Source organism: Macrotis lagotis, chromosome 2 (genome assembly GCF_037893015.1).
Source record: "Macrotis lagotis isolate mMagLag1 chromosome 2, bilby.v1.9.chrom.fasta, whole genome shotgun sequence".
NCBI lineage: Eukaryota > Metazoa > Chordata > Mammalia > Peramelemorphia > Peramelidae > Macrotis > Macrotis lagotis.
Window position 1 is genome coordinate 184,307,473 of NC_133659.1, and position 13,017 is coordinate 184,320,489.

Sequence of the window (13,017 nt, forward strand, 5' to 3'; positions counted from 1 at the left end):
TGGTTTTTTGTTTTTTAGATTTTTTAAGGCAATGGGGTTAAGTAGCTTGCCCAAGGCCACATGGCTAGGTAATTATTAAGTGTCTGAGGTCGACTTTGAACCCAGGTACTCCTGACTCCAGGGCCGGTGCTTTATCCACTGCGCCACCTAGCCGCCCCTCGATGGCAATTCTTGTGAATCCATCTGATCATGGATTGAAAACTAGTAGGGATATTAGAGGGACATCTAGGCCGCCTCTCCCTCATTTTACAGAGGAGTGACTTGCTGAGGGTCACAGAGATAGGAAATGTCAAAGGTGGGTTTGAAATACAAATCTCCTGATCTCTGTTTCTAAAGTACCAGGTTGCCGCCTAATAATATTCAGTATTTATAATGGTTGTAAAATGGTTTGTAAATATTACCTCATTTATGTTCACAACAACCTTGAAAGGTAAGTACTATTATTATCCTCATTTTATAGATGAGAAAACAGAGGCAGATAGAGGTTAAATGACATGCCCGGGTTCATAAGTGTCTGAGGCAAGATTTATATTCAGGGTCTTTCTGTCTATGGCTCCAGAGTTCTATCTTTTGCACCATTTAGCTGCCTAGGTAAGCCTAACTACTGGTGGGGCCTGAAGAGGCTCTCAATCCCCAATACCAAGAGTTCTAGAATCCAAATCTCTTGATCTCCAGGCTAATGTCCTTTCCATTCCACTAGGAGCTTTCTTGTCACCTATCTCTCTTTTCTCCAACCTCACCTCAAGCCCTCTGTTTTGGCATTGTGTCCTGAACCTCTTCATGAACCTTGGATTACTTCCCCTTCCCTCGATAGTGAGAGGAAGGAAGTGGGAGGCTCCATTATTCCCCAGATTTCCCAGGCTGTCTAGAGAAGGAGAGTGATCAGGGAAGGCAAAAGTTCTCTGGAGCTTTGGTCCACGGGAGAAACAAAGGCACCTTGTAGTTCCACTCTCAATTACCTGTCCTGGAAGAATCGTCGGAAACCAAAGGCCACAAGTTTAAAAACAGACTCCAAGACAAAGATAACGGTGAAGATGTAGTTACAGATCTTCAAAGCCTCATCCAGGATCTGGTGGGGGGGGAACAGATGAAGAGGGCCTTGTCACTAATGTCACTCTCCTTATCAGACCTCCCCAGACTGTGGGGCAGAGTTAATTAATCTAGGTGATAGAGGGAGACAAAGGGGATCATCTACCCAATCACAGTATGTTGGATAATAGTGATTAGAAGATTTAATATTGGAAGAGGTCTTGGAGATCATCAAATCTAGCTCCTTCCCTTTATTAATGGATAAAACTGCCCTTTTCTAAGGAGCATACAATTTCTAAGCAATAGAAGGGTGATTTTAATTCAAATCTAAAACCCCTAAATCTCTAAACCCAAATCTCTAAATCTAATAATAACAACACCAACAAATAAAGCTAATAATAGCATAAGTGTAGTACTTTAGATTCGATATTTCATTTAGTCCTCCAAAAACCCTATGGAGTAGGTGCTATTATTAGCATCCTATTTTACAGATTGGAAAACTGTTAAGTAACTTGCCCAGGATCACACAGCTAATAAGCATCTGAGACAGGATTTGAACTCAGACCTTCCTAACTCAGCCCAGCATTCTATCCACTGTCTGTTGCTTTTTCTATTATACTGGAATCATGGTTTTGAATGACATTCAGAAATCTCATCCATCAAATATTTTGAAAGGGAATCCTTCTCCCACTATGTATCCCCTTATGGATAAGTCATCCAGCAAGGAGGAAGAGGTTTCTTTCTTTAGAGGTCCTGGGGGTAGGGATAGGTTGTGTGTATTGGGTAGGAGGGAGAATTCTTACCTGAGGCTGCTGATAATGTTCCATGGCCATGGTAACTACATTCAGGCCAATGACACCCGTGATGAAGAGATCCAGGTAGTGACTGGTACACATGTGATGGACAAGGAGACGGAATCTTGAGTAGTCTGAATAGTAGGGTTTGCATTGTGCTTCTGGAGGGGGAGAAGCCAATGACAGGGGCAGAGAGAAGAAAAATTAGCCTCTTCCTGCCCTATCTATCCCCCCTGCCCTACCCAACACAGGCTTCCCTCACAGCCACCAGTCCCAATACCAGAGGTAATAATTCTACTTCTATTAGCATCTCCATTCTTCCTACTCCCTCCCCAAAAGGGCAAATTGTTTTGGGGGAGGAGTTGGAGTTGGGAGAGGGTATCACAGGCATTTGCTCTCTCTCTAGTCTAAGCATTTCTACTGATACCTCTCCAGGTAAGGTAGGGCATTGGACATGCACAGCTTCTAAATCCAGATTAGAGAACAGGTGAGATATCCCCCTCCCCTTACATTTGGCGTCCAAAGAGCATTTATCCTTCAAAAAGAAAAAGAAAACTTTCTCTAGCCTCCTTCACTTCTTGACTCTTTAGACAAAGTCAGATTCACAAATTGGATAAAGAGGGAATCAGATGAGGCTCAGTTGGGGGGGAGGGGTGAGTAGAAGTATTCCAAAAAGATTAGCTAGAGCCAAGGATTTTGAATTAAAACCAGAGATTAAAATTTGGACATCATTGTGCCTGGGTCTCAGAGGGGGGACAACATCAGTCCCATACTCCCAAGGTGCTCCCCCTCTATGCCCCCATACTCTGATGCCCATGTGTTCCCCAAGCGGAGGTAGAGAAAGAGGATCTGCTCTCATCCTAGATACAAGCTCTTGGAGTCCTAGATATTTGAAGAGACAAACTAATTTGCTCACCTAATCTCTAATGAGGAAATGCCCAACCTGAGACCATAAATTCAGGGCAGCATTATAATGCATATCAGAGTGGAAGAGGCTGTCTGAGATCTGTCAGAAGCATAATATTACTCTTGTAATTAGCAGATCAGCTAGTGATTAAAATCACTGCCCCAGGAGTATTACTGTCCCTTAGAGCAAATCTAGGGAGCAAGATCCAGCATAGATAGAGTCTGAGGGTTGGGGTGGATCTCATAACAGAAAGAAGGACATTTCCCCATGTTTGGGGGGATTGATCAGGCTCCCTAGCAGCTCCATCAAATAGACATGAATCTCAGACAGTCCTTCTTCCCCACCCCAGGGAGGTCTAGGAGGACATAAGCCCAGCAGTAGCTTGGACTGTACCCCAGGAGGGGGCTGGCTGAGTCCAAGAGGAAGTTTTGACTCTAAACCAGCTTACACTCAGGACCCCATCCTTGTGCTGGTTACTTAAGAGGGATAGACTGAAGCAGTAAAAGGAAAAGAGGTGGGACCCAAAAGAAGATTGGGGAAAAAATGTCAGGACTTGAAATTCTCTATGGGAGGGAAAAAACCCCTCAGCAACCAAAAAAGAAAACAAGCTCAGTTCTCACATGGTCAACTCTCAGTTATCTGGACTGTGAAAAGGCAATGATTCAAATAATTTCTGCCTCCCTCTCTCCCCTACCTCCCCCAATTTGTGGGTGCATTATGATTTTTGTTTTATTTTCAAGCACTGAAGATTGATCTTATAAATGATGACTGACTCAGGACAGTATCTCCCTGAAAGATATGCCAGTTAAGGGAGAGGAGGGAAGGGGGAGATAGTTTCAATTTGCCTTAAGAACAACAAAGCTTTGGATTTTCCATTGGATGGATAACGAAGAGTTGACCAGAGACAAGTGAGAACTCTTCTTTCCACCCCTGCAAGAGCTGGGAGGGAGCTGAGTAATGCAGCTCTAGAGGAGGGATCTCTCTAGCTCTACATTAATCTCCATAAAATCTGAGAGCACCCGATCCCATTATGCTAAAATATGAATGGAGAATTAACCAAAATGTTTGAATACAATTAAGCTAGAAACACTGTCTTCTTATTAGTCCCATTATTAGCTGAGACAATGCAGAAGGGAACTGGAGGGAGGGAGGGTACCTTCCCATCCCTTTATCCCAAACTGAATACTTATATTTTGCTGGCCAAATTGAGAGGTCCCCACCTCTGCCTCTACTCTCATTCTATCCATCTGAATGAGAGTCATATAAGGATTCAGTCACAGGCCCCTGACAGGCAAGTCCTCCAAGACACCCCCCCTCCCCAAATAAGGCCAGGGAGCCAAGGTTAAGCAGGAGTAGAGGTGTCTGCCTAGAGCAGGGTTGATCACTAACCATCCCAAGCATTCAGAAGGCAGGGCCCTTGGGTCTCCCCCTCCCTGTCCCCCTCCTCACCTCCCAGCCCCCACCATAACATAAAGAAACATCTAAGGTTATTAAAACCTAGAACACCAGAGCCAGAAGAAACCTTAGAGATCAGCTAATCCAATCCACTCATTTTATAAAGGAGAAAATTGAGACCCAGAGAGTTGAGGTGAACTGTCCAAGATTACATTGCTAGGTAGGGGGCAGAGCTGGGAATAGAATCTAAATTTCCCCTGGCTCCCAGTGTACAACCCCTCTAGCACATTCCCTCTCAACCCCTTTCCCTACTCCCTCTCCTAACCACTGGCAGGTAGTGGGGCTTTATTATTATTTTTCCAGTCACCGTAAAAACTGCCACCCTGGTGATCCAACCCTGCTTAGCATTTTCTTGGCTACATGGGGCAGAGGGTGGCACATCCCCGACATGCCTAGCATGCAGATTAGTGTAAATGTAGATTACCTTGTCAGGGGGCCACAAATTAAGTTGCTTTTGAAGCTACTGTCTCAGCCACAACAGCCCAGGGAAATTGGGGGCCAGGGGAAGAAGGGAGAGGTATCGGGCAGCTCTTATTTAAGTCACTGGGGAAGTTCTTGGTTGATTGGGAATTACCCATGGGTCCATGATTTTCTCCCTTGACCCCTTCTAGCTGCATGAGTCATAGCAGGCTCAGTATATATCAGACAAATTTGTAAGATGGGAAGTGGGGCACCCCCTCATCATGTCCCTCTTTAAGCAACACACCCAAGGACTGAGTGGCTGAGAGTAGGACATAGGAACAAGGGGGAAGGCAACAGGCACAGTGGGTTAGTCAGGGTTATCGTTAAATAGATTTCAGGCACAGACCAGGTGAAAGGGCAAAACCAGGTAGAAAATAGGGAGGGAGGGAGCCTTATGAAATGTGACACAGTCCCACACATGGGATGGGTCACACATTCAGCTCCTTTGACAGGATCTGGTCTTTGAGATGGGGATGTGGTGGAAAGAAGGAGAACACTTGATGGCTGTGTGGTTCATTGCCTACACCCAAGTTGGCTGCAAACCAAACTCAATCCTCATCTGTCTCTAGTCAAACTTGCTTAGCAAAAGACTGGGGTCCTGGTCACTGTTGTTTCTTCCTCCTCTCCCATCTGCTGGTACCTGTGAGGAATTCAGTTCCCCAAACCACCCTCTACCCTAGATAGTCACTGAACTGATACTCTCACTCTGGGGTCTAACACTCTTTCATATTGGAATATAAGTGGGAGGGTTATATCCTATTGGATATAAGTGGAAGAGGGACAGAACCATGTTAGAGAACAGAAATTTTGGACATCCATCCATCACACTAGACTAAAAGGTGGGGGTTGTCCATTTGTCTGGATCCTCTGCTTGGACCATACATGATGCAGCTACTTAAATCACAGATCACAGGCCAAGATCAGAAAACAAAGGAAAGAAACCAGCAGGTTGACATTGAGTGTCAAAGATTATTTGTGGGGTAACAAAAGGATCACTGACTCTGTGTGTGTGTGTGTGTGTGTGTGTGTGTGTGTGTGTGTGTGTGTGTGTAGGGAGAGAAAGAGGGGAAGAGAGGGAGGGAAGGAGAGGGAGAGAGGGAGAGAGGGAGGGAGGGAGAGAGAGAGAGAGAGAGAGAGAGAGAGAGAGAGAGAGAGAGAGAGAGAGATGGAAAGGGAGAGATGAAGAGGGAGAGATAGAGAGGAAAAAATGGAGGGGGAGAGGGAGAGATGGAGGGACAGGGACAGGGACAGGGACAGAGACAGAGACAGAGAGAGAAATGTGTCCGGGTTTAATCCACTCAAGAGAGCATGGATAGAATTTTTCCTGCCCATGTTTTCCACTCTTCTCAAACACAGCATGACAGGGATCTGAGATCCTACCATTATCACACATGGACCCAGGGGATCCAGACACAAAGCAAAGCTGATGATTCCAGAGAAGTTTCCACTCAGTACTGGACACATCACCATCAGCACTCTATTGGATGTGGAACATTGACCACAGTGAAGTGAGGACAGATAAGGGAGTGTTATTGAGACACTATATACAAAATGGACATTTGGGGTATCCCATTTTGGGTCAACCAGTGAACCCTAAAAGACAGACCTAATTCCCTGTAGGTCTACCATAAAGCCTTCCCAGGCATGGGGCACTGACCCAACAGCCACATACCCATGAAGTGAGTCTTTTGTGAGTCCGTGCAGGAAGGGAAGCGTGCAGTGACACAGGAGAGTATGGCTAGGATTAGGGGCTGGCACACAGCTGCTTGAAACCTCATGGGATACCTCATGGGTGTGTTGGGGATGAGGAGAGCAAGGGAAGCCATATTTCAAATAGTAGAGAGAGGACATTGTCCAGTCAGGGGTACTCAAAGACACAATTTCCGACAAGTGGTCTAGACCCTCTCCCAAATCTTTGACTTTTGGGGGAAGAAGATCTTGGCTAAGTCAAATTTTGATCTAATTCCTGCTGTTTGTAGCCCTGACATAGAGATTGCGCTTTCTTGACTATTAATGTGTCTGTTAAATTATTCATCGTTATATTTTAAAAACAAATCCTCTCTCCTTTCATAATGCTCTCTCAGATCAAAGTCTCTTCTTCAGATAAAAGGAGACTAGAGATATTTGCAGCTATAATAATTACCAGTGTGCTGAAAAGCCAAGGGTGGTAGTGGAGGAGTTGGAAAAGAGAAGGGACAGGATAGCAAGACATTCAGGGAGATGGTCCAGCTTGTAGTTAGTCCTTGGACCATCATCTCCTAGTCTTTTCAGGGAAAGTTGATCCTTTAGAGTTGTAAGACAGAGGTTGTGGATATGGCCTTCCCTAAGTCCTCAGGCCCTGCCCAACTAGGCATGAGCTCTGTTGAATGAGACCTAGGATTTCAGATGGTGCCTTCTTAGGTATGTGGTAACCCTTCAACCCCCAGCCCTCACCCACAAATATGAGATTGATGTGTCATGGAGAGGAAAAAAAATGACATATCCAAATACAAATGAGACGGGAACTGGAAAGCAGGCAGGGCCTGAGGTCAGTAATATCCCCCAGGCCATGCCCCTTGGACCGACTACCCAATAGCCGCAGTACCTGGTGCTATGCTGGCAGAGCTGCCGGGGGTTATTACATCATCCAGCATTAGATCTAAAAGAATGAAACAACATTGGTCACTGAATGGACCTGGTGGGGCTGGGCTGGGAACAGGACAATGGTTCTCATCCTGGAAATAATGACCACCCCCAAACCCAAATCTTGATATCTCTAGGCCTAATCCTGTCTTCATTCTTCAGTTCTAACCCCAATCCTAACTTCCTTCTTCATCCCAACTTTTAACCTCAAATCTCACCTCTGATTTCAGTTCCCACCTTCAATCTTTACTACCACCCCCAGTTCTAAACTTCATCCCTTACCTCTCACCCCAGTTCCTAATCTTGAAACTCTTGATCTCAGTTCCTAACTTCAACTCTCATGTGACTCTAATTCCTCTTTTTAATATTGACCCATGACCCAAATTCTAACCTCAGTCTTATCTCTGACCCAACTTCTATCTTCAATTTTTATCTTAATACCTAATTTCTAACTCTAAATCTCAATCCCTTGTCCCAGTTTGTAAGCTCAATTTTCATTCCTAATCCCAATTCCTAACCTTAATTTTATCTCACACTCCAACTCCTAATCTCACCTCTACCTCAAGCTCCTATTGTTGGTCTTCAACCTGACCCCCAGTTCTTAACTCATCTTTTATCTTCAATCTTCATTTTAGCCTCCAGTTTCTAACTTTAAATCTCACTCCTTTCTCCAGTTTGAGGTTAGGACCTCATTCCTAATTCCAGTTCCTAACATTAAACTTTTATCTCACACCCCAAACCCTAATCTCACCTCTGCTTCAAGCTCCTGACTTTGGTCTTCCCCCAATTCTTTTTTCTCTTCCTCCAATTCTTAACCCGATCTCTGACTCCCCAACTACTAACTTCAAACTTCACTTCTGACCTCATCTCCTATAAACCCATCATCCATAACATTAAACCACAAGTGAGCAGGAGCTCCCCTAACAACAGGAAGCAGTTCTGTGACAACGACCATATTTTCTGGGTCAACAGATACACCTAAGGAGAAGCAGTGACTTCCAGGCTATTAGAACCACCGTGACAGGGACAGCAGTTCTGTCTGGCTATCAGAGGCATTCCAGAACAAGCCGTGACTCTGAGACCCTCAGGAGGGGAGAATCAGAGCAAGGCTCCTATAGCTTAGTAATGTGAGATTAGTTAGTATGTCTATGAATATATAAAGTTCACTGATCCCCAGTTCTGCAAGACTGGCGTGGGGGCCACACATGTATCCTGAAAAAGAAATGAAATCTGAAATTCATCAGCAGAGGGAAACAAGGAGGAGGATGGAGGGGAGGTTGGAGTCAGAACATTGCCACTGGGGGACAGACAGCATGTCGAGTCAACCTCGGACAGCTCCACTGAAAACCCAGACTGAACATGCCCCATCCAGTTAAGGAAGGACATGAGTAGGTGAAAGGAGAGGTGATGCACACATGTTATTTAGGGAACCTCATTTCCTATCTCTGCCCCAGTGCTAGGACTGGTCAGAAGCTGGAGGTTTTCTTGTAATTTCTATAACTCATTCAATAAATAGCACCTGTATTCACTTCTATCTTTTATTTTAGTTCCCACCATTATTGCCCCTTGCTCCTGGCTTCTCTGACGTGAGGAGGAGAGATGGGACTCTAAAATGAGAGGTACAGAATATTCTAACTTGTCTTACAAAATTCATATTCCAACAAATCACAGGGAAAACTCTGAGTCCAAATTTCTTGTTAACTTGGAGGTCAGAAAAAATGATATAGACAGATTAGACAGTTAAACAAGGTCAGAAAAATCTAGCTGCAGAGAGAGAAAAACACACCAAGAGACAGGCAAAAACAGATGGGGGGAAAAAAAGACCAAGAGACAAAAAGACAGTCGGAAGAGAGATAACAGTAATGACAAAGAGACATGCCCAATGCAGGGATATTCAGAGAAAGAGAGAGGAACACAGAAAAAAAAAATGCACACACAAGCAGAGACTGGGTTAAGTACTGCAGACAGACATAAATGGAGAAAGAAAGAAATGCTGAGATACACATTAAAAGGGGGAAAAACCAGGAAGATGCATTGACATGAGCAGGCTACTTTTACACATACTAAAAGAGACATCACCTAGAAAGACAGATTCATTGAGATAAAAGAGCAATACAGATTAAAAAAAACATATAAGCAGGGATAGAAAGTCATGCAGACACAAATGGAAAGGCAAGTATGCTAAGAAGCAGAGATAGGGCCCTGTCTTTCTCTCCAGGTCATTTTTCTCAGAAATGGAAGGAACCTCAGAGATCATTTTAGTATGATTCCTTCATTTAGAAGATGAATTCCCTATACTTTGAAAGCCATTTCAAAGTATAAAGGGCTTGCAGAAAGGTTTTAGTGCTCAGAGATCATGAATGTTCAGCCAGAATGGGAGGAGGGAGGATTATAATATAAGAAAGTGTATTTTGAGGAAGGGCTGAGATTTCAAGATAATGAAACAAAGAAGCTGAGACTCCAAAGAAGAAATAAGAGAGAATAATCCAAGATGGATGGGGTCATGGACTATATGGAAAGTTGCTCTGATCTCTGACCCAAGTCTTTTCTGTACCAGGGCCAAAACTTGAAAAGATAAAAAAGAAATGGTCAAGAAGTCAGATAGTTTAGAGGAGAAGGGGGAGGAGGGAGGGAGGGTCTGAGTCTTTGTCTCATCCCATCAATTCAGAGACTAACCAGACTCACTCTTTAGCCTCTAGCTCTTGGACAGACTAAATTTCACCACTTTGATCTTATGCAACCCTGGGGCTAAGGCTAGGGTACCCATTGGCAGATGTCAGGAAACCTAAGAGTGAAGCATCTTACCCCACCCTGAAGCAAGGGTGAAGGTCTTCTCTTTGTTTAAAATGCTGTACTGGTGGGGGTGGGGCAGGATCTAGGGCCTAGATGCTGAAAACCATGCGGGCCCCTTTGGGGAGGTATCCCCGCTGGCCAGGCTGACTAGTCTGGGTCATGCAGGGCTCTGGAGGTAGACATGCTCCGAGTGATAAGGAGAGAAGGTGGGAAGGAGGTGAGCCTCCTCCCCTCTGCCCCCCTCACCACCTGAGTTACTAGGCCAAGGCCATATTCAAGCAGGATTCAGAAAGATGTGGAAAGACTACCGACCAGCCATCTGCTTCTCCTTACTCCTTCTCTTTTTCTCCATCCGACGTAACCGCTTTTCTTCCCGACGACGGGCCTCCTCCTCTTCTTGGTGTTGCCTACACTTATGGAAGTTCTCCACCACCACACCCACAAACATGTTTAGTACAAAGAAGGCCACAATGAGCAGGAAGGAGATGAAGTATAGCAACATCCAGGGATTGTGGTTCATGATGGGCTGTGGAGCAAGGTGGGAGACAGGTAAGCAGAAATATCAGGCTTGAAAGAGATGTCACTAGAGGTAGACAGGGTGGGAAGCAAAAATTCCCTGTAGGTGACCTTTCCCTCTATCCTTGCCCTCAGATCCTTGGCTTGTAGCACCAATGACTAGATCCCTGTAGACCAATTGCTTATTTTTTTAAAACAAGAATAGAGTCTTTTTTCTATAAGCTGCATTACCTTAGGATCTATTTGCTTGGGTTCTTCCAATCCTACTGTCTGGGTTTCCCTAAGACTGGAATTCAAAAATTCCCAGACCAACTATGGTCAGATTTCAGAATCAAGGAACCATCTGTTCTTGATCCACCTACCTGTTGGTCAACACCCACAGCATCCAGCCCATCATACATGATGTCCACCCAGCCATCTTTAGAGGCCAGCACAAACAGGGACATGAGGGCCTAACCAAGGAAAGAGAGAGGGATATCAGGAACCCAGGAAGCCCCCATCCTCAAACCAAACATCCTCTGATGTTAGTAGCAATTCCCTGGCTATGTAAATTCCATCATTTGTCAGCTTGTGGAAACAGCCCAGAGCCTGGGGGACTCTTCATTCTATAGACTTGGTGGCTAAAGGGATCAGAATTAAAGTATAAATCCTGTACGTCTCCTGGGTTTCAAGTAGGCAGGATCATGGGTACTAAAGTACATGACATTTTAGTATCAGCAGGAGGAGCAGAGCCAAGTCTTTGGTTTTTGTTAAGCAAGTAATGGGAATATACAGAAAGACTAAAAACAAAACAAAAAAACCCCAACTGTTTCTACTCTGAAGGATTTGGTCTCATTGGAAGAGACACACACAGAAGAAGCAAAATAGGGGGATCTAAAAGGAAAAAAAGTCAAGATCCTGGGATAATCCCATTGCTGGCCATTTTGTGGGCAAGTGGATAGAGGAGGCTGTTAGTCCACCCTTAGGTACTTACTAGCTGTTTGACCTTGGGCAAACTGTTACTACTGTAAAGTGAGCTGGAGAAGGAAAAGGCAAACCACTCTAGTATCTTTGCTAATAAAATCCCAAATTGGGTCATAAAGAAATAGGCATGACTTAAACAGCTGAACAACTTCCCTGAGCTCCCTCCCCCTTTCATGGTCTCATCTCTCTCACAGTGCTCACCTGACCCAGGTTGTCAAAGTTGTACTTGTGTCTGACCCACCGATAACTGGCCTCAGCACAGTCGGACTTATTGGTGATATTTCTTGTGTCCTCGCCCTGGCAGATGAAAAACTTCCCTTTGAAGAGCTGTTCCCAAAGAATGAGAAGGATACATATGTTTGGGGAGGGAGGGAGGGAGGGAGGGAGGGAGGGAGGGAAGGAGAGAGAGAGAGAGAGAGAGAGAGAGAGAGAGAGAGAGAGAGAGAGAGAGAAAGAGAGACAGACAGACAGACAGACTTGTGAGCATCCCAAGTGGTATAGGTTTCCCCACCACATCCCTAGATCCACAGAAGGGACTAGTGGTGAAAGGGAGGGACCCATTTAGGAAAGCAGAATTGCCCTCCTTTTGAAAGCTAAGGGAATGACTCTGGAGTGGCTGGAGTCTGAACCCAAGAAAACACAAGGATGGAACTACCCTTCCTCCAACTTCTGCTCTGAACATCCACCACCTCCCCACCTTCCATCATAGTCCTGACCTCCCACTTGGTCTCTAGCCTCCCTGAAATGATTCAGAATAATTTGAAATTCAGGGATAGTGGTGAAGTGCTGATCAAGGCAAAAATAGGAGAAAAGGGTGATTTGGGGAGGAGACAACTGAATGAAGACAAAGGGATAATTTAGGAATGGGATGTTTTAGAGGAGGGTGATGGGAGAGAGAAGAAGGCAGTAATTGATAGGTTTCATGTTAAAAAGGGAATTGTGAGAGGGAAATGAAAGGTGTGAATAGGGGTTCTCAGACTCTGTGATGGATCTCCAGCCCTGTGAAGAGAGTAAGGGTGTAAATGTGGTCAATTCTTGGCTAAATATCAGGAGATGGAGAGAGAGGGTGAGGTAGAAGAAGAGCAAGGGGAATCTGAGTTTTGTATAGTTTCCATGATGAAAAGATGAGTCCAAATGTCCCACTCCTGTGGCCATCACACCAGTAGGAGACATTAGCTCCTACATGAACAGCCCCAGGCTTGGTCCCACCCAAATGGTCACAGCTAGGACAATCAGAGTCAGGGGCTCTGAATGCATAGGGAGGAGGTAGAAAGTAAAGTGATGGGATTGAGAAGTGAGGTTTAGCATTTCTTCAGGCTAATATGTTTTACTGCAATGAGCAGCTTCTCTTATTTTTCTCCATGGCCCCTCCCGCTCCTCCATCCATGGCTCCCACCCACATCTGGTCCTGCTATTCCCTGTCGGGATCTCCCAATCCTGGGGCCAAAAAGCAAAGCAAAGTTCCCTTTCTGGGCT

The 13,017-nt window shown here is 45.0% G+C and overlaps 1 protein-coding gene across 10 annotated transcripts in view; it reads right to left on the bottom strand.

The window, feature by feature from the left end:
- The window catches only part of CACNA1G (calcium voltage-gated channel subunit alpha1 G), an 89,018-nt gene that overhangs the window by 16,624 nt on the left and 59,377 nt on the right, over nucleotides 1-13,017 (bottom strand). For 6 of the 10 annotated variants that reach the window (XM_074223730.1, XM_074223729.1, XM_074223726.1 and 3 more), the window contains 6 exons: nucleotides 11,743-11,868; nucleotides 10,941-11,030; nucleotides 10,375-10,588; nucleotides 7,232-7,285; nucleotides 1,833-1,984; nucleotides 960-1,069 (listed from right to left, as the gene is read on the bottom strand). In XM_074223730.1, coding sequence (XP_074079831.1) covers nucleotides 960-1,069; nucleotides 1,833-1,984; nucleotides 7,232-7,285; nucleotides 10,375-10,588; nucleotides 10,941-11,030; nucleotides 11,743-11,868 — 746 coding nt within the window. The remainder of the gene's footprint in view (nucleotides 1-959; nucleotides 1,070-1,832; nucleotides 1,985-7,231; nucleotides 7,286-10,374; nucleotides 10,589-10,940; nucleotides 11,031-11,742; nucleotides 11,869-13,017) is intronic. The other 4 variants (XM_074223731.1, XM_074223733.1, XM_074223727.1 and 1 more) reach the window with 2 other exon arrangements.